Source organism: Podarcis pityusensis (genome assembly GCF_964106645.2).
Source record: "Podarcis pityusensis genome assembly, chromosome: 3".
NCBI lineage: Eukaryota > Metazoa > Chordata > Lepidosauria > Squamata > Lacertidae > Podarcis > Podarcis pityusensis.
The window spans coordinates 12502599-12523829 of NC_138026.1; the positions used below are offsets into that span (position 1 = coordinate 12502599).

At 41.0% G+C, this 21231-nt stretch overlaps 1 protein-coding gene across 15 annotated transcripts in view; it reads left to right on the top strand.

The window, feature by feature from the left end:
- The window catches only part of PLCB4 (phospholipase C beta 4), a 235918-nt gene that overhangs the window by 169216 nt on the left and 45471 nt on the right, over nucleotides 1-21231 (top strand). For all 15 annotated transcript variants that reach the window (XM_080998990.1, XM_080998986.1, XM_080998985.1 and 12 more), the window contains 13 exons: nucleotides 1092-1171; nucleotides 2385-2438; nucleotides 3227-3308; nucleotides 4791-4891; nucleotides 5472-5529; nucleotides 12274-12382; nucleotides 13917-14127; nucleotides 15469-15562; nucleotides 16837-16916; nucleotides 17379-17463; nucleotides 18641-18731; nucleotides 19334-19429; nucleotides 20366-20466. In XM_080998990.1, the coding sequence (XP_080855116.1) occupies nucleotides 1092-1171; nucleotides 2385-2438; nucleotides 3227-3308; nucleotides 4791-4891; nucleotides 5472-5529; nucleotides 12274-12382; nucleotides 13917-14127; nucleotides 15469-15562; nucleotides 16837-16916; nucleotides 17379-17463; nucleotides 18641-18731; nucleotides 19334-19429; nucleotides 20366-20466 (1242 nt within the window). The remainder of the gene's footprint in view (nucleotides 1-1091; nucleotides 1172-2384; nucleotides 2439-3226; nucleotides 3309-4790; nucleotides 4892-5471; nucleotides 5530-12273; nucleotides 12383-13916; nucleotides 14128-15468; nucleotides 15563-16836; nucleotides 16917-17378; nucleotides 17464-18640; nucleotides 18732-19333; nucleotides 19430-20365; nucleotides 20467-21231) is intronic.

A 21231-nucleotide genomic window follows, 5' to 3' on the forward strand; every position in this document is an offset into this window, starting at 1 on the left:
GTTTCTTGGCAGGCAAAAGTGTGGACAAGCCCTCAGCCTCAGTTCCACTTCTGCAGTGTGGGAATAACAACATTTATGTAGTTGACATGGTAATTGTAAGGATTGAAACAAGACAATATATGAACACTTAACATAAACAAGCTATGATGATGATCAGTGCTTTTTTCTGGGAGGACGCAGGGGTAGCAATACCCCTAAACATTTTGTGAATCTAACGGGAGAAGAAACTATTTTTTTTAAAAAATAGTTTCTTCTCTAACATGGTGAATTGTCAGTTCTGTTGCTACCCTCGATGGTGGCCTTTTGCCCATTTACTGTATTTATTTTTCTCGATTTGAACTATAAAATGGTGGTTTTCTTGAGTCAAAATGAGAGTACCCCTAAACTTTTTTTTTTTTTTAGAAAAAAGCACCGATTATTATTATTTTTATCATCATCAACCTTTATTATGGTCCAGAGACCCAACAAATCGTTACAAAGCAATACACAATTCATACAGCCTACCTCCAGGTTAAACAAGCATTTCGTTCAGAATATAGGGATCATTGGTTCTTGCAACCACCGATAAAAACTTGGCCGCTGCTAATGTTCTAGCGTTTGTCCGGTCTTCCAATAGGAACCTGACATAGTGAGCCTCTGATTTTCCTGGGAAAGGTACCTGCAAGGGTAATATCAGTTCAGCCCTGGCTTGCTCATATTTTGCACAGTGCAACAAAATATGTTTTATGGAATCAATGTCTTGAGCACACGAGCAAAGTTTGTCCTGGTAGGGAACTCCTCTCAACCTGCCATCTAACACTGCAGAAGGAAAAACATTTAGTCTGGCTTTGGTGAAAAGCCTTCGATAATTTGGTACTGTCAGGTTTTTAATGTAAGATGCTAACTTAAAGAAATGCCCATATTGTACTCCTACTGCTAGCGGACTACAGACTGCGTGTGATCGAGATCACAAGTCACTGTGTGCATTATTTTTATTAATTCTGCAGCAACATGGAGGGAAACTTTGCCGTTGAAGTGAGCAATAATGTTCTCTTTTTCTCCTTTTGATATTTCCAGCGGCTGAATGCTTAAGCGCTTTTCTTGTCTTTCAGCAATGGGTGGATGGACTCCGATCAATCATATGTAACTTTCGAGCTAACAATGTCTGCCCCATGACATGCCTCAAGAAACAGTAAGCCTTTTCTTCCCTCACCTCTTCAATTCTTGTTTTGTTTCTGGCTGCATATTTCTTAGCATGAATTTTCCAAAAAAAAATTCCTTTCCTTACTTGGTCCAGCAGGAGATAAATATCTGGGCAGTCTGCAGGGGACATTCCCCACAAATTCAAACATCCATGAGAAATGTGGTGTTAATTTATTCTTCATATTTTTTTCCACAAATAAAAATGTTCCCAAAGTCAAATACGGTCTCAGGAGTAAGAGAGTTCACTGGTGGACGTAACAATCTGTTGAGAGATGCTTCTGTGGCTGTTGGCCCCATCTGAACTTTTCCTGGTTCAGGAAGGAGAATGTCTGCCCAATTATGTGTGTTCTGGTTAACATTTTGATTTGTAGTGGGTCCATTCCCCCCCCCCCCGAGCTTCTTCCAAGAATTTTCTGAAATGGCAAGAGTTGAACCATTCAGGATGCTTCCCCTCCAGCCCTCCATTGTATTCAGAATTCCCTGAAGCGAGTTCATCTCCTCCTCAATTTATAAGCCCTCATTTTGATTCTCCAAAAATTCCAGCATCTGCCATTGAAGATACTGGCAAGGTGTGAAGGGGAAAGCCTCACTTCAGGCTTTTATTCAACCCCAAAGCCTAATCAACAGCAAGTTTGCAGGTCAAAAGAACTCTGGAAAATCCAATTAAGAGGGGCTTTGGGGTCTTATGGCCCCCAGATCTTTTGAGACGCTCATTTACTCAAAATTCTGTTGTTTTTTCGTCAAAAAACCTCTCCGCCTGTTGATGTGCTTTCAATGGACAGAGTTTTTTTGATCAAGGCTGTAGGAGCTTGCTGACATTGCCAAACTACAGCTTGGGGAGAACTTGTTTATAGCCTCTCTGTAAGCCCCAGTCTGTGCTATATGGCTATAGTTGGGACCAGAGCTGTTGTCAGTTACATGGGCTGAAGGGGCTGGATTCGTCATGGTCTCCCTCATGGAATATAGGAAAATCATGATGAAATTCACCTCAATACCAAGTGGATTCTTAAACAATTTGCATGTGTTTTTCCAAGGGTATTTCTCAGATCTCTCTCAGGGTAAAATCTGTGAGTCCCACATTATATATGTATCAGTAGAAGCATGGACAGAAATATGAGGTACTTCTCTGCTCCTCTCCCCCCCCACTTTAATTTAGCATGTGAATCAATATGTTTTCTTCCTTGTTTTCCCTTAACTTCTAGCTGGATGAAACTGGCATTTCTGACAAACGCTAATGGCAAGATTCCAGTTAGAAGGTAAGCACATTCTGCAGTTGTTGCGCGATGAGCCCAGCAACAGTTGTGACCCCCCCCCCCAAAAAGCGAGTTAGAGTTCTTTCCAAATCATACAGCTTAGTGGAGATACTGATTTCTGTAGCCTAAAATATACATTGGATTTGTAGTCCCAGAATGTCAATGGTTGCTGATATATTTCAAAGCAAAAATAAAAATAAAAATGTGAGGGATGGTTGAAACTACTAGATCATCTGTTGAAATAAGGTATATTCAAATGCGGATCGCTGTGAAAAATCCTGATATAATTTCCATGCTCAAATATCAACGCCCACAGATAAACCATACAACATTGCATCAGAACTAGTGGTATGCTCTGAAGACTAGTTATCATAAAAGATTTGGATTGAAGTTCTGCAGGGGAAACTTGAATGCCTCTTTCTCACTGCCAACATTGAGAATTTAAGCTCTTTGAGGCATGGGGAATCCCTTTTTAACTTGGAAAAGTTCCTAAAATGCAGTGCCTGGTTGATCAGGGAGTCTTTGGGCTGCTTTGGATATGAAGGGAGCCTAAGTTGTCTTTTCTCTTTCTAAGTAATCTCAGGGGAGGAGGGAAAATTGACTTTATTATTAGAAATAAATAATGCAGACCTATGGAACTGGAAAAACAGCCACTCTTATTAGTAAAGTGGATCTGCAGCATGTGTGAATGTGTGTGTTCAGCACCCAAGGGAGCCTCTGTAAGTGGAAGTGGTTATGCTGATGGGAACGCAGAATGCCCTTTAAATAACATATCTATTGTTTTCCTCTAGCATTACCAGAACTTTTGCATCAGGTAAAACTGAAAAAGTGATCTTTCAAGCACTTAAGGAATTGGGTCTTCCCAGTGGAAAGGTATAAACATTTAATATTCAAGAATATTGGACTTTATTTTTAATCTGTGTCATGAGTAAAAACAAACATTGCCGGTGGAAGGTTACTCACGGCCACTTTTAACCACCTTTAGCAAACTATCATAGGCTTGGCATATTTCAGAAAATCTGGGCACAGAAGTTGCTGAACTTTTTTTGCAATTATCTCAAAAGACAAAGAAGATGTTTCTGATTTCTGCCAAAATCATCACTTTCGACATGGGTTACCATACGTCCGGCAATGTCTGGGAAGTTCCAGACGTATTGCCAGCCCTACTAAATTAATTAGCTCTTTTGCAAAGCTGCTGCTTCTTTGGCGATCACTCGTAGCTGAATAAGATTGTGAATAAGATTGTCTTCAATAAGCACAGTTTTAACAGTGAGAATGTACCGTATTTTTTGCTCTATAGGGCGCACCGGACCATAGGGCACACCTAGGGGTTTTTTTTGGGGGGGGAATAAAGAAAAAAAAAATATTCCCCCGCTCCCAGCCCCAAAGAGCAAAGAAGCCAAGACAGCCAGCGGGATCCATCCCGCTGGCTGTCTTGGCTTCCTCTTTAGCCACGCACAACCTCTCCAGCCGGGAGAGGTTGCACGTGGCTTTGGCAGAAGCCAAGGCAGCGAGTGGGATGGATCCCGCTCACTTTCTTGGCTTCCTTTTTAGCCGCGGGGCTGGGGCGGGGGAAGCCCGAGCTTCCCCCTACCCCAGCCCCCAGAAGGGGTCCGGGAGCGGGGGCGAGGTTGCGCGCAGCCTCGACTTCGCTCCCGGAGCTTGCTGCTATCCGCAAGCCTTCTGAGTACCCACCGGGCTCCGAAGGCTTGAGGGTACTGCCCGAAGCCCGGGGTGCGCAGTGCTGTGCTCCCCGGGCTTCGGACTGCAGGCTGCTATCTGCAAGCCTTTGGAGCCAGGCAGGCACTCCCGCCATGCTCCGAAGGCTTGCGGAGAGCTTCCTGAAGCCTGGAGAGCGAAAGGGGTCGGTTCACACCTTTCATCCTGAGTTTGTGCGTTTTCAAAGCCCATGACGCCTTTGGTAAATTCTCCAGTTGAAGCACTCACAGGCCAGTGTTTCTCAGTTCTCGGTGTTTATACTACATGCTACACACTAAACATTACACATACTGCTGTGAATGTATCCCAGTACTCTTGCTTTTTTCTGTTAAATGATAACAGGCAAGAAACTCAGTGCTTCCATTTGTATAAGCATTGTGTAAAATGGTTGTTTTCATCCAAGAGTTTCCACTTGCCAATTAGCATTCTAACAGTGCTTTAAACTGCTGTCGTTATGCAGGAAATCTCCTAAGTGTCCTGTGCTGTGTTAGTCTTAAACAGTAGTTAGATCTGGGTGTTACTGGAAAGAATACATCGGAGCGCTGTTTTGATTCAGTATTAATTTTGAGTTTGTTGAGTAAAATATTATGGAAGTGTTTGGGGGCTAATATAGCCATGTTTCCTCTTCCTTTTCAGAATGATGAAATAGAGCCTTCAGCCTTTACTTACGAGAAATTTTATGAACTGACTCAGAAGATATGTCCTCGAACTGATATAGAGGATCTTTTTAGGAAAATGTAAGTTGATCGCAATATAAAATGAATTTAATTTTCTGATTACTGAATCCAAGGATGATAAACATTACTGTGCCATGACTTTTTTGCCATATTAATATTAGCAGTCAGGTCTACATTCTTCTACAAAGATTTACCCAAAGTAAATGTTCAGGCTGCGTTTTTCAGGATCTTCTGCATTAAGAGAAGCACCTGGAAGGAACTGTTTTTGAATTGGCTTTACTAACCTATAATATTAACATGCTATTTTTTAAATTATTAACACAGTATGTAAACTAACTAGGTTAAGAAAGTCTTAATGTCTGAAATTTCATACACTAAGATTTTAATGTGGAAGACTTACATGTTGGTTTGTTAATCCCTTTTATCTGTTAAATAATGAAATGGAGAAAAAGTTCCTTTTCTGTAGAAAACAGCTAATATTACCATTACAATAGTGACTGCTTTGAAAAAACAAAGCTTAGATCAGTGGTAGAATATTAGTTCTGTGTTGAGAAAATAAAAAAAAAATGTCAACATGTAAATCATATCTGCTGTAGCATCTTATATGAAAACTTACTTTTTCTAATAAATTTCTTTTCAGCAATGGAGACAAAACTGATTATTTAACGGTAGACCAATTAGTGAGCTTTCTAAATGAAGTAAGCTTTTTCATACATTAACTACCATACAAGTCTGTCTGCCGTGGCTTGCTTCTTCTCATTGCATGTTCCATGCTACCATCTGCTGTGGTTTTGATCCGCTGATCTTTCCATTTTGGCAATACCCAGGTGCAAAAATCAGCTCCATCTTGATACATTCTCCTGCTTTCTTCATGTGGCTTTGCAAATTGCTTGCGTTGATTACTTGCCGTAGTGTGTAGCTGTTGTGTGTGTGTGTGTGTTATTGACTGCTTTGTCAATATATCCAATGTAATTTTAACTGAGGTGATCTTTTGCTTTTAGGAGTCAAATGTTTCTGGACCAATCCTTCTAAATATTGATGGGGAAGCAGAGGGGAGATTGAGAATTGGGCTTCTGCATGTAGTAATGGGAGTTCTTGGTGCCCATTTGCTGTTTCAAAAAAATGTGTGATGCAGTGTTTTTCCCCTAGTATGCTTTCTGATGAATTGTAAGAAGTATGGTACTGGAAGTATGTCCTTTCCAAAAGCAAATTGATGATGATGTAGTATTTCATGAGTTAAATATCTGGATGAAAAGTGTTCTTCATGGAAGGTTATTTTATTAATAAATGTGTTAAGATGAGTACACATGGTATTTATGTGGCTGAGTCAAAGTATAGCCTGCAATTCATTTGTCTTCAGCTAACTCTTAATAGTCAACTGTTCCATTTCTGTTACATAGTGTCCTGTTTCAAGCATGATGAAGGGTGGGCTTTATTTTATTTTATTTTTTAAAAAAAAGGTTGAAGAGGGATTGTGTCAAAGATAAATTGCATCTCACCCTCCTTTAGTCATCGCTGTACTGTTATTGTTGTTTTAGGGACTGATTTGCCTACCATATTTCCATTCGCTCACTTTGGGGGCTGCCCCTACTCTCCTTACAGTTGCTGGAGCTCCTGTCACATCCTCTCTCACTCATTACGGAAAGATTGCCATTGACCCGTGCTCAGCCACTTTTGTTCGTTCTAGGATAGTGCCATTTTAAGATGAAGTCAAGCAACTCTTCTTTCTGCCGCTCTTCCATCTCCAGTGCTCTTTTCCCTAAGTAACGGAGAGAGGATTCAGGAGTGCTGATGATATGAAAACCATGAGTGGTTTGGGCAGTGAGAGGAAAATCAGAAAACAAGGGAGAATGGCAAGGAGTGAAGAATAGAACCCTCCTTTCACCATAAACCTCATCTATGAAGTTTCAAGTGCTTTTCTCTAGTATAAATTTAATTGAATGAAAGGTTCAAGGACATTCCCTTCTTTAAAGTTTTTAGGCCTGATTGCTTAATTTTTCTATACAGTGGACGCTCGGGTTACATTACCTTCGGATAACGTAACTTTTGGGTTGTGAACGCGGCAAACCTGGAAGTATACACGTGCGCATGCACAGAAGTGCTCTATCGCGCCACGCGTGTGCACAGAAACGGTGCCTCTAGTTGTGGACTTTTTGGGGTACATACGGACCCCCGGAACTAATTAAGTTTCTATCTGGAAGGTATTGCACAATCAATTAATTTATTTCCTCCAATAGACCAAAAAAGAAGAGGCACACAATACACAGGAATCTCAGAACAAAACAGATTCAAAAGTGCAACACAAAAGCAATCATATGCAATTATAACAATCTCTTTAGTCCTTGGAGATGTTCCTTTTAGTTTCAAGTGGTCAGTTGTTTTCATGTTCTCACTGCTACTGATAGAGATTTAGTCACCACCTTTGGGGCTTTTATCTTCTGTTGGATATTTAACATAAAATGGAACTGACATTAGTTTGGTCAGTAAAAGACCAGTCATATACTGTTGAATCCCAGCATAGAAATTATAAAACAGATGGACATGTTCTACAGATTCTGCCTCCTGGTTATTACAGTCTTAGTGAAAGAAGGCTGTCAATATATCTGCCCCAAAGCAAATTAAATCAGGCCAAAAGAAAAGCTTAATTAGCAACTTACATAATGCTGAAGTAGGAGTGGGTCGTAAGAGTTACCCAGAAACAGATTGTACATGAACAAGCCAGAAGTTCTTGAAATGAAATGCCCCCAATTTTGGGGGGGATGAGATGGGGCTCAGGTATTATCAGATGTGCTTTGGTTGCATTCAGACAATCATATCTTAACTTATATTTCTAAAGCTGAGAGATCCACAAGTGTTTTACCTATGCAAGTAGTCATTCTCCCTTTACAGTGAGCCACAGTTAAACCATGAAGTCTCAAATTAGCCATCGTTTCTGGTGTTGCCTGAACTGAGAAACTATGTTTGGCAGCTTTAGAACAAGACAGAAGCAACTTCAGACCATAGATGTAGGAAACAATGACTGACGAGGGATAGACCATTGATCAGATACAGCAGGACTGGTGCAATGAAGTTTTGAATTGGATAGCATGGAGAGAATGTAAAAATCTTGAGAAAAATATTTAATGGTGGGAAGGAGGCAATGATTTCTTGTTTACAAGTACTCAGGGTTTTCTTGCTTCTTCCCCTTCTGCTTCTATTTTCCTGCATTGCCTATCTGTGAACTGATACTGGGAGTTCATGTGTAATGTAGTGAGGATAGGGGACAGTTGTTGCAATAACTGAAACTGCCCCTCTTTGTTACTCAAATGTTTTGAGTATTTTATTGGAACTGAAGATGGTGACCTTTCCACTGACCATGAGCGGTATGAATTTTTTGTTGGCATGTGCAATTACCTGCATGCTGACATTCTGTTTTTATGGGAAACTCAGCAAGGGACCAGCATATGTTCTGCTGCTTTCATATTTCATCAGCTTTAACTTAGATAACTTATTTAACCTAGATAACTTAGATTCAGTGTAACTTTCAGTGCGACCGCTTGTAGCAGAGATTGCGTGTTCAGATCCAGGAACCTCCCCCCTAAATAAGTTCACACTTGACTCAAATTTTTGGTTTGGTTTTTGGCAGAATTTAGGTCACAACTTTATTGATTACAGAAAGTGACTGGTTGCATAGGCTCTGGTTCAACTAGCTCCCTGCCATGCAGGTAGTGCTGACTCAGGGCACAAGCATAGGTCAGCCAAGGGTGAACACCTGGATAAGCGGAAAGCCGGGAAAGGGTTAACTCCACCACCCAAATGTCCCCTTGGACTCAGGCATGGATGGTCAAGTGCAACAAGCCCTAAAAGTAGGGAGAGATGGGCGGGTGTTTTGAATGCACACACCAAAAGGGGAAGCTCTGGGTCATGTGCATGAGTATAAATAGGTCGCTCGAACTGTTTGGACTGCATCCCATTGGCCAGATTGTACCCAGCTTCAAGGGACCTACCAATCTGGTGTTGTGGCTGACCAATTGTACCCACCCATAACACAGGGTGTCAGTTGTCCAGGTCTCACCGCAATACGTGCCCTCTTTAAGGGAGGACCCTTCTCTGTTGCATGTCTTGATTTGTCAGTGTCTGTTAAAAAATTAATATTAACTTAGGCAGTAGACACAATGAATGTTTTCCCTATGAAGAACAGAACCTCAAAATACTTAAGAAATTACAACAGATGTCTCTTAGACTGTCCACTCTGAAACTATTGATCTTCAACATATGGTGCTCTGCATTCAATCTTTCAAACTCTCATAAGTGAAGTTCACAGCTGGGCACTTACTTTGGTTGAAGGATTTCTATGGTTATATATTTATTTTGCTTGCATACACTTAGAAGTCTCCCAGCTGAAATATGCTTGGCTTTTGTTTCTGTTATTCAGTGGAGAATCGGGCCCACTACGTAATTCACAATGACAGAGTAAAACTCTTACATTCTGTGGACTCTTGTTAGTAGTTAATTTGAACCCATTTTTAAAACTCATCTTCTCAATTTTTAAAAAAACTGTAGTTGCTTTTTGCTAATTGATTTTATTTTGTAGACCACTTGGGGCCATATTTAGAAGGAAAACAAATAATAGCACATTGTTAGTGGAGACTAGTCTCTTAGAAGCGATTTGAGGTATGTTTGGCCATCTTGCAGAATTGATGCAATAGCAGTTCAAGCCCTAGAATTTTAGAAGTCTCCTGCAAATAAACCTGAATTCACAACAATAACTCTGGATATTACACAATTCACATGTTTCATCTAATGAAATTAAGGATGCAATTCTGTGCACGCTTTCTTGGAAGAAAGTCTCACTGCTAGGGGGGTGATTTTTCCTTCTTTGGCAAAAACTCCAGTCATCATTCTGGTCTTCAGTTTTCTTATATCCTGATAATATCCTCACCTGTGAGCTTTATTCCTCCACCTTCACCATCCTCCACCATCTGAAAGCCTCCTGCTCCAACAAATTATTCCACCCTTTATACTTTGATGCCGCATATGTTTGGAATTCCATCCTAGAACTACTTAATGAATCACTCCTCAAAACTCACCTTTCCCATGAAGGCTTTGGCACCGTCCCTTAGTTCCCATACCTTGCTGAGCATGGAATTAAGCCTAAGCAAGTGTATCTAAAATAACTGTATATTGCTTCCTCATTCACCCCTTCCTCCTCTTCTCTTCCTCTGCTGTTTTTACTGTGTTGAATTTTAGACTGTAAACTTCTTGGGGCAGGGACCTTGTTCTCTGGAAAGTGTCGTGCATGCTGGTAGTGCTACAGAAATAAAAACAATACACATTTTTTCCCTCTGCATCCATCATCAAGTAACAACTTTGTCAGAATGCCGTAAATCTGTGATTAAACTTTTTATATGGTTTAAACTCAATGGATTACATGTTCGTAATTTGTTTAATGTCACTTTTCCTTTGCATACCAATAATGCAAAGGAGCTTGTCTGTCTCATATACCATAATATGACACAGCCGCTTTAACTCACTAGATCGCACAACCTTGTTAAATTGGCATTTCCCCAGGCAGTAAAGTGGTTCACTATTCTCACTACTAAACAGCCATTTATAATAAATCATTGAGGGAGCAGGTGAAACTGCAGGTGTCAGTCATTTCCTTTCTCATTGCCCATACAGACATAATGAACTGTCATATGATAACACTTTCATTTCCAATGAATGTTGAGGGGGTTTCTTCTCTAGCATTATCCAGCCTCAGTGGAACGTGTCTTATTTTGTTCCATAAACCAGCTAAAATTATTATCCACTGTTCCCCAGCCCTTCCTCTCCCACCCCATAAAATTTTATTAACACTTTTCATAATACAATAATATGAAAGAAACTAATCTAAATAAAAACAAAAACAGAGAAAGAGAAAACACAGAGTCCGCTCTCAAAGTTAGCTCTTAATCAGGGGTCAGCAAACTTTTTCAGCAGTACACTGGCCCTCAGACCTTGGGGCGGGGGCAGACTATATATTTTTTTGGGGGGGGGGAGGGATGAACGAATTCCTATGCCCCACAAGTAACCCAGAGATGCATTTTAAATAAAAGGACACATTCTGCTCATTTAAAAGCCTGCTGATTCCCGGACCGTCCGTGGGCTGGAGTTATAAGACGATTGGGCCGGATCCAACCCCTGAGCCTTAGTTTGCCTACCCATGCTCTTAATCCTTGTTACCCACAGAAAGTGATGGATCTTCCCAACTCTCACCTGGGAGCTTTCCTTTCTGCTCCCAGTCTCTCACCCTGAAATGTCTTCTCTTATGTGCCGCCTCTCACTCAAGCAAACAAGGTGTGCTTTTTTGCAGTTTATATTTTGTTAAATTTCAAAAATGTCACATATGCACACCAAAACATAATAATTTTTTCTTGGGTTTTGTCGACTTCTCCTGTTTTCCATTGTGTTTTTAATTTCTCCCCCTCGCTGCAACCTGTCTTCTCTTTCTCAAATCATAACCACCGTAAAATCATCTCTAATTCCTTCTGTTGCTCATAGTTCAGATCCTGCTCACAAATTCACCATACTATAATAATGCTTTTTTTCATTTTGTCTCAACCCAGCCTTAGCAAGCATAGTTACTGCAAGACACAGTATCTTACACTGCAATATGCTTGATAAAATGGGCTTTTGCAATTTAAGTGACTACTATATTAATGAGGTGGTCCCTCTTTCTGTGAGATATCTTATACCACTACTTCTAAAAAGAAAGTGAAATTGATGACAGCAGTTCTTCCCATCTTTCATATTTAAAATTTTGGCCAGTATCCTGAGCCCTACTCTTGTTTTCTTTGGGGCAAGATTGGTAACTGACGTCATCTTTCTACTTAGTAACAATTTCCTTCTTCCTTGTCAATGTTTACTCCCAATAACTTCAGCTTTGTTTGTGTTTATAACCTGAAATGTGGCCAGAGGAACCTAAAGGCTGATTAAGTTATTGATTGATTGTGTGAAATTCCTTAAATGAAACGCAGTATGGTTTTAAGGTTCTTTATGTATAGGCTTCCTCTTTGGATAAAAGCAGTAGTGGTTTTGTACATGGAAGTTTAAAATAGATAGCAGTGAACTAGTTCCATCCGTTGTTTAAAACAAATTTCAGGAAAGGGGAGAGGAAATGATTAAGGAACCCTGAAATGGGGCAATAGATTATTTGCAATGTGCACTGCATGTGTTTCTTGTGTATGAACAACATCAATACATGTTATACAATTATACTGAGAATATTTAATAATTTAGCTACCAATGTTTGGATTTTAAAAAACCAAACCTAAACATTGAAACATGCATTGAACAATTGTGTTCTGGTTTTAAAACTAATTATCTGTCCCCTTCCCATGCTCTCATTAATAAGAGGTCTGTAGGAGTAAAGCTGTACTCTAGTTATCCCTCTAAATCCTGTTTTTTCTCTCTAATCATAGCATCAACGAGATCCTCGGCTGAATGAAATTTTATTTCCATTCTATGATCCCAAACGAGCAATGCAGATAATTGAGACATATGAGCCAGATGGTGAATTAAAAAGCAAGGGTAAGAACCAGATCATAAATGTGTGATCATTTCTATAAAATGTACTGTTTTCTGCAAGATCCATCTTAACCTTTGTGTGAACATCACCCTATCTTGTTCCTCTTTGAAATAAGCCTCCATTGAAGTGACTCAGTTATTTCCATCTTACACATGGAGGATTCAGTCAAAAAAACACCTTTGTCAAGTCACTAGTACTCTCCAATGAACCTCGTTTACCCACATTCAGGAGATGTTGCAAGCCCTGCTTGGTGCTTTGAAACCCCAACCATCTGTCAAATTGGATCTGCCAAGCTAGATTGTGATATGGATCTGGCCTGAAGAGCCTATAAGGTTGCTCCAGAGATTCGGATTCCGGTCTTGCAATTTCATACCTCGTGGTTTATTGGGACTTGCAAAGGCCCCAAAAAACACGGTCAGAGCTTTAACAAGATGGAAAGAGCTCTGCTGGGTCAGCCCATAGCCCTGTCTAGTCCAGAAGGGAACAGGTTTGTGCAGCCAAGGCAACAGGATTTAATTCCTGCTCATTAGCTGAGTGGGGATTGGAGCCCTGGGCAGAAGTACACATGGAAGCAGCTCACACCTGTGAACTACTTCAATGAGGCTTTTGCAAAGCCTTTAAGACAGCTCCTGTGCTCCCAATTTGAGCTTCCGGAGGCTCAAGCTGGAGTGTGGAGGTAAGTTGTAAAGCCATAATAATAATAATAATAATTTATTATTTATACCACACCCATCTGGCTGGGTTTCCTCCCTAGCCACTCTGGACGGCTCCCAACAGAATATTAAAAACACAATAAAACATCAAACATTAAAAACTTCCCTAAACAGGGCTGCCTTCAGATGTCTTCTAAAAGTCAGGTAGTTGTTTATTTCCTTGACATATGATGGGAGGGCTTTCCACAGGGCGGGCGTCACCGCCAAGAAGACCCTCTGCCTGGTTCTCAGTAACCTCACTTCTCACAGTGAGGGAACCGCTAGAAGGCCCTCAGAGCTGGCTGAGCGATGGGGGTGGAGATGCTCCTTCAAGTATACTGGGCCGAGGCCGTCTAGGGCTTTAAAGATCAGCACCAACGCTTTGAATTGTGCTCGAAAATGTACTGGGAGCCAATGTAGATCTTTCAGGACTAGTGCTATATAGTCTCAGTGGCCACTCCCAGTCACCAGTGTAGCTGCCACATTCTGGATTAGTTGTAGTTTCTGGGTCACCTTCAAAGGTAGTGCCACGTAGACCACTGCAGTAGTCCAAGCAGGAGATAACTAGAGCATGCACCACTCCAGCAAGACAGTCTGCGGGCAGGTAGGGTCTCAGCCTGCGTACCAGATGGAGCTGGTAGACAGCTGCCCTGGACAAAGAATTGACCTTTTGCATGTCTGCCCCCATATCCCACTTTTAAATACCCCATCTTGGAAGAGGCTTTGAAAGTCTCCCTGGACTGCCCCCACGCCCCCTGATTTTAATCTGCAGCGTTTTTCATGTGTGTTTTAAATCTCAGCATGAATGCACAGAATCCATAATGTTACGTTTTCATGTGTTCAGGTCTCATGTCAAGTGATGGGTTTTGCCGGTACTTGATGTCCGATGAGAATGCCCCTGTTTTCCTGGACCGTTTAGAACTATACCAAGAAATGGAACAACCCTTGGCTCACTACTTCATTAGCTCCTCCCACAACACGTATCTCACTGGAAGACAGTTTGGTGGGAAATCATCTGTGGAGATGTATAGACAAGTCCTCTTAGCCGGATGCAGGTCGGACATTCACACTGGTGGTTTAAATGAATATTATTATTTTTTGTATATAATTTTTATTAAGCTTTCTGTTTAAGATACTCATTTTACATAAGATATCAATGACTTGCCTTCTCCTTTTTCCATGGTTCATTTTACATCTCCTAAATCCCTTCATATTTTACACAAACTATACCGTTCAGTATTCCATTATTGCATCCCTCCAAACCTATTTACACCGTTTAATTAATCTCAAGGCTCCCAGAGTTTTCAGCTGTACACAATTATTCAAATGAATATTTTAGAGAGATGTTATACTATAAAAACTAGTTAGATGCATCTGATTCACTACTACATGTGACTCAGTATATTGCATGTATGACACACAAATATACATATACAACAAACTGATTTAAATATTGAAAGGAATATTTCACTCGTCGGAGAACTTGTGGAAATTTGCAGTCATGCCTTTAAATAAATGACATGATGAGCAAAGTAGGGTTTGGTTCTGCCATCTGACTGCATTTGCTTTTGACTGCAGCAAAGGAAAATGTTAATTACACGTATTTTTTGCACCATAAGACGCACCAGACCATAAGACGCATCTAGTTTTGGGAGGAGGAAAACAAGAAAAAAAAATACTCTGAATCTCAGAAGCCAGAACAGCAAGAGGGATCACTGCGCAGCGAAAGCAGTGATCCCTCTTGCTGTTCTGGCTTCCGTGATAGCTGCACAGCCTGCATTCGCTCCATAAGACGTACACACATTTTCCCTTACCTTTTAGGAGGGAAAAAGTGAGTGTTATAGAGCAAAAAATACGGTATATCGGAGCCACCTGCATTTGAGAGCTATTTTCTTATACTGTATCTAAATTAATCTGCTTTCATATTTATTTATATAATTCTTATTTGAATTCGTTGCAGAGAGGCTGATTTTATTTTGATTTGATAGAATTTAGATCCCACCCTTAACCACATGTACACTCACTGTGCATGTCCAATGTCTGAAAACAATGTCTCCTTCATGCGCCACATGCAAGAAGGGGCTCCATAAGCAGGAGGGGAGTGGGGCCATTGTACCAAAGACATGCCACTTGTGTACACACAACCAAACTCCAGCATGCAGGTGCTCCTCACAACCATAGCATTCAATGGTCAGTTCAAATCAAGGTTAAAAAAAGGTCAAAATACTGAATCATGTTCTCTCGTATGGCTTATGCACATATAAAATGCATTCAAAGTAGCCACTGTTGTCGCTATGGCAGATAGTTTGAAAGGAATTCTGTCACTTTAAAATATTTTACTTAACTGCTTTAGCAACGGAAAGGGGATTCAGTACTTATTTCTCATTGGTTTGCAGGTGTGTTGAACTTGATTGCTGGGATGGCAAAGGTGAAGACCAGGAACCGATAATAACTCATGGAAAGGCAATGTGTACAGACATTCTTTTCAAGGTAAACATCACCTGTAATGTATTTAAAGGCCAACCACAGGTCAGTTAGTACAATAATTTTCTTGGTTTGCCAGGAATTCAGTTGCAAGTTGTGTAAACTCCTTCTAATATGTAATGTTGCAGTTCTGCCCAAGTATGGAAAGAGCATATAAAGAGCTCACTCTTTCCCCCTCTGTTATACTATAGCTTGCTTATGATTGACCACTAAAATGCTTCTGTACAGCAGCATTCATTTGAATCCTTCCACGCTTCATGGAGAACAATTTATTCTGGCTCTGTTGAGCTTTATAATTCTCCTTTCTTACATCACTACTGGGAAAACCATAGATTTAACTATACGCACCTTGCCAACAAAGGTCCGTATAGTTAAAGCTATGGTTTTCCCAGCAGTGACGTATGGAAGTGAGAGCTGGACCATAAAGAAGGCTGATCGCCAAAGAATTGATGCTTTTGAATTATGGTGCTGGAGGAGACTCTTGAGAGTCCCATGGACTGCAAGAAGATCAAACGTATCCATTCGGAAGGAAATCAGCCCTGAGTGCTCACTGGAAGGACAGATCATGACGCTGAGGCTCCAATACTTTGGCCACCTCATGAGAAGAGAAGACTCCCTGGAAAAGACCCTGATGTTGGGAAAGATGGAGGGCACAAGAAGAAGGGGACAACAGGACGAGATGGTTGGACAGTGTTCTCGAAGCTACTAACATGAGTTTGACCAAACTGAGGGAGGCAGTGGAAGACAGGAGTGCCTGGCATGCTCTGGTCCATGGGGTCACGAAGAGTCGGACACAACTAAATGACTAAACGACTAAACAACAAATCATTGCAAAGGGAATGGGTATGATTTATGTTGCGCAAGGTCCTGCATGTAGCAATAGATTGCATAGAGTGGTCTGCATGGATCAAAGCATTAGTGAAGATGTGCCATTTATTGACACAGTTAACTTCCTTCAGCTACAGGGAGAACTTTGAGAAACCTGCTCTTCAGTTTAATTCAGTGTTTCCCAAACTTGGGTCTCCAGCTGTTTTGGGACTACAACTCCCATCATCCCTAACCACTGGTCTTGCTAGCTAGGGATGCGTTGTAGTCCAAAAACAGCTGGAGACCCAAGTTTGGGAAATTTTATTGAACAAGTCAACACTGAAAAGATCAATGTGAAGCTATTTTAGCATCTGGGGTTGTCTTAAAACGCAGCATCTTTCCAATTTCTTTATTATGTTCCTGATTGCAATTGAATTGGTTTTCTCACATGTAACTTTTTTGCTCATTTAAAGGATGTGATTCAAGCCATTAAGGAAACAGCATTTGTAACATCTGATTATCCTGTCATCCTGTCCTTTGAAAATCACTGCAGGTACATATTTTATGAAGGATTATTCCTCTTGCATATTTCCATGATGAGCTGAGAGATAAATTGTGGCAAAGTTTAAAGTAGGGCAACAGTTGTACATGACAGCTTTTTAAGGCAATTGGCTTAAGTTTAATTCAAGGTCACATTGAGTACGGCACTTGCTTTAATTACAGATAGGAGTCACATTTGCCTTTTTGGGGTTTTAAACTGTGACACAATAGCTTTAATACACTTGGAAGCCACTTTCATATAATCGTTTTAAATCAATTTTCCAATTGTATTTGGTTTTATGCTAATCTTTTATTCATGGTTAATGTATTTTGCTCTAATAACTTTCAGTTGTGGAATAAGCAGACAGAAGGAGAGAAAGAGAAAAAGAATAGTCTCCATACTCTGTTGTATTTTGATTCATAACAGTGCTTTGTGTTTATATATATATAAAAAACCCACTATATTGTTTCCCAGCAAATATCAACAATACAAAATGTCAAAATACTGTGAAGATCTGTTTGGAGACCTTCTATTAAAGCAGCCGCTGGAAACTCATCCAGTAGGTACCTTCCAACTGTTTTCTTTACATCTTCTTGTAAAAATCAACGAAAACTTTGGTGACAAAAGTTACGTACAGTGGTACCTCCGGTTGCGCACGGGATCCATTCTGGAACTCTGGTAGGATCGTGAGGTGTGCATATCCGGAGGTGCCGCTTCTGCGGTGTGGTTTAGCGCTTCTGCACATGCGTGCATAGAGCTCTTCTGCACATGCGCGTGCAGCGAAACCCGGAAAAATACTTCCGGGTTTGCTGCGCACGTATCCCGAAGGATATGTAACCAGAGGTGAACGTAAGTAGAATTACCAGTGTGGTGTAGTGGTTAAGAGCAGCAGACTCGTAATCTGGGGAACCGGGTTCTCGTCTCCGCTCCTCCACATGCAGCTGCTGGGTGACCTTGGGCCAGTCACACTTCTCTGAAGTCTCTCAGCCCCACTCACCTCACAGAGTGTTTGTTGTGGGGGAGGAAGGGAAAGGAGAATGTGAGCCGCTTTGAGATTCCTTCAGGTAGTGATAAAGCGGGATATCAAATCAAAAACTCTTCTTCTTCTTCTTCTTCTACCACTGTATATCCATAGATCTCTGGGTTTGAAGGGTGTCCATAATGAAGTGCCCTGAGAATATCTATTAATCCTGTTGACTTTTCGGCCTTAATTTATTAGCATACTCCTGCCTTCCTGTGATGCACTCTTTTAGCTATATGAAATGCTTCATGTGCCTATCAGCCTCCATTTTCTTTTGTCGGCATCTTATCTTTAGTATTCGTTGGTCCTAGATATTCGTAAGAGCCTAGCCAAGAATATAGGAAACCTTTTTGTATATCAGGACATATTTATGACCATTCCCTTTAAGGAAGCATCTTAAGACATATATCTCTTTTCCCAAGGCTTTTGTCCAATTAAAGCTGCAGTCCTATATCCACTTACCTAAGAGTAAGTTCAATTGATCTCAAAGGGACTTGCTTCTCAGTAGACACCTACAGGATTGTACTGTAACCGAGTTATTTAATTCACTGTGTCTCTTTCTGTTTGTCTTAATTTGTCCCTTAGCATCGTCTTCCCCTCCTGTGTGTGTTTGTTTGGATTTTAAGGCTGCAGGCAGGTTCTGTGCAGTTTTTGCCAATATGAATTGTAAATGTTTGTGTTCTTTTCCTAATTATGCCTCTTTTCTTGGTTGCAGCTCGAACCGGGAAGACCCCTGCCTTCCCCCAATGATCTCAAAAGAAAAATCCTGATTAAAAACAAAAGGTTGAAAACTGAAGTGGAAAAAAGTAAGTAAAGGGCTATTAAAAGTATTGAAGTGCAGGCCTCACAAGAACACCAGCATTGTAGTCTCTTGTCTAAATTGTCTCAGTTACCTTTAGTATTTTCTCACAACGCAGAGTACTAACCACTATACGATCACAGCCACCTTTAGTATTTTCTCAGCCCGAAATAGACTTTCTGTTTTACTGTTCTGTTGTTTTTCATGAAGCACTGCAGTAACAGTCTCTTCAAAAAACAGGGTTTTTCCAGCTGTTTTCATCTCTAGCTAGCAGGACCAGAGGTCAGGAATAATGGGAATTGTAGTCCAAAAACAAGTTTGGGAAACCCTGTTCTAAAGCATTGCTGAATTGCTATGTCGTCATAGTGCTTTTTTCCTTTTCAATGTACCTTATGCTTTTACAAAATATCTCTTTTTCTGAATGAAGGATAGTTCTTTAATTATTAGTCTCAATGGGGTGGTGAATTTCATTTTGGGTTGCCGCGGGACGCAACCTGAAAAGATTTAACCCAAAGCGTCTTTAACCCGAGGTATGACTGTATTTTTATTTACGAAATATATTTTGCCTTTCTGTGTGTATGTGTGTGTGTGCCTGTTTGTTTTAAATAGAACAGCTTGAAACTTTGAAAAGTATGATGGAAGCTGGTGAAACAGCTGCTCCTGTTAGTATCTTGGAAGATGATAACGAAGAAGAGATAGAAAGTGGTAAGGTGGCTCTCAAAATCACTCTCCTTTCAGCTCCTCTAACTGATTATTACAATAGCTTGGCTGATAAACCATTTGAGAGGTATAGCTTTAGATGACAGCTTTAATCTTCTACCGCCCACTAATGCATCTTTCTTGATGGTAAAGTTTCCTTACCGCCCACCGCTGCTTGGTGGAAGGAGGATTCAGCTTGTGCCATAGGACCCCCTACTGCCCATCTAGAATCCTGAAACACCCACTAGTGGGCGGTAAGGACCAGATTGATAACCCCTGCTTTAAGAAAACATTCACTTCCAGCATAAATGTCCTTAGTTTTATATTTGAGCTCTGGATTCCAAAGATATGTGCAAGAAGTCCAAGGAGTTCATAAAAACATTAGTCATGGACTGATAATATGGTGGACTGATCCTATGGTGGTCCACAGGCCTGGATGAACAGAGCAGATAATGGGGAATTGTCAAGTCACTAGGGGAAGAGTTACCAGGCATAGGGTACCTTTATCTATGTAGATGTGAAGCCATACAGTAGTTTAACTACAGTAGTACCTTGGTTCTCGAACCGAATCCATTCCGGAAGTCCATTTGACTTCCGAAATGTTTGAAAACCAAGGCACGCTTCCGATTGATTGCAGGAGCTTCCTGCACTCAAGTAGAATCCACGTCACATGTTCAGCTTCCAAAAAACGTTTGAAAACCGGAACACTTACGCCTGGGTTTTCGGCGTTCAGGAGTTGATTTGTTTGTCAACTAGGCCATTCGAGATCCAAGGTTCCACTGTATTGCAGCGCTGTAGTTCCTGAAATGTAACTTTCTTTTAGAAAACTAGTGAAGCTTCTTAGATGCTTTCATGTTGCTTTTTTAAAGCCTCTGCTTTACTTCTTGGCTCTTTCAGCATTTTAGTCGTCTTTCAGTGTTTTCTGCTTGCGTTTTTGTGTAGCTGACCAGGAAGAAGAAGCCCATCCAGAATACAAATTTGGAAGTGAGCTGTCTGCAGACGACTTGAGCCAAAAAGAATCAGTGGCCAACAATGTGAAAAAGGTGGGATAGCTTTCCTCGCATACGTTTTAATTGGACAACTTCTCATTTGTTGACATGTCCAGTAGAATGGGGTCCCGGTGCTTATTAATTGTAGGTAGAACGAACATATGATTTTGGTCAAAGTCACAAAGAAAGGGCCTGACTCTATTCCTTGCTGAAAGTCTAGAAAACTTCTTTTATTTGCCTGTATGGTTCCTGCTGAATGCTTCCAATGGTAAGGTAAAGGTAAAGGGACCCCTGACTATTAGGTCCAGTCGTGACCAACTCTGGGGTTGCGGCGCTCATCTCGCTTTATTGGCCAAGGGAGCCAGTGTACAGCTTCCGGGTCATGTGGCCAGCATGACTAAACTGCTTCTGGAGAACCAGAGCAGCGCACGGAAACAACGTTTACCTTCCCGCTGGAGCGATACCTATTTATCTACTTGCACTTTGACGTGCTTTCGAACTGCTAGGTTGGCAGGAGCAGGGACCGAGCAACGGGAGCTCACCCCGTCGTGGGGATTTGAACCGCCGATCTTCTGATCGGCAAGTCCTAGGCTCTGTGGTTTAACCCACAGCGCCACCTGCGTCCCAATGGTAAATCATTGCTAATATGAACAAGAACGAACTATAGGTCTGAAGAGTAACAGGAAGCGCACATCTGAAGGGGCCAGTATGAAATGATACCAGTAGATCATGAGAACAGGCTGAAAAGGGAGACATTGTTCCTATTTGGTATTCTTCTGCCCCAAGTACCAAATGGCTCTTTTTAAAAGGCACAATGTT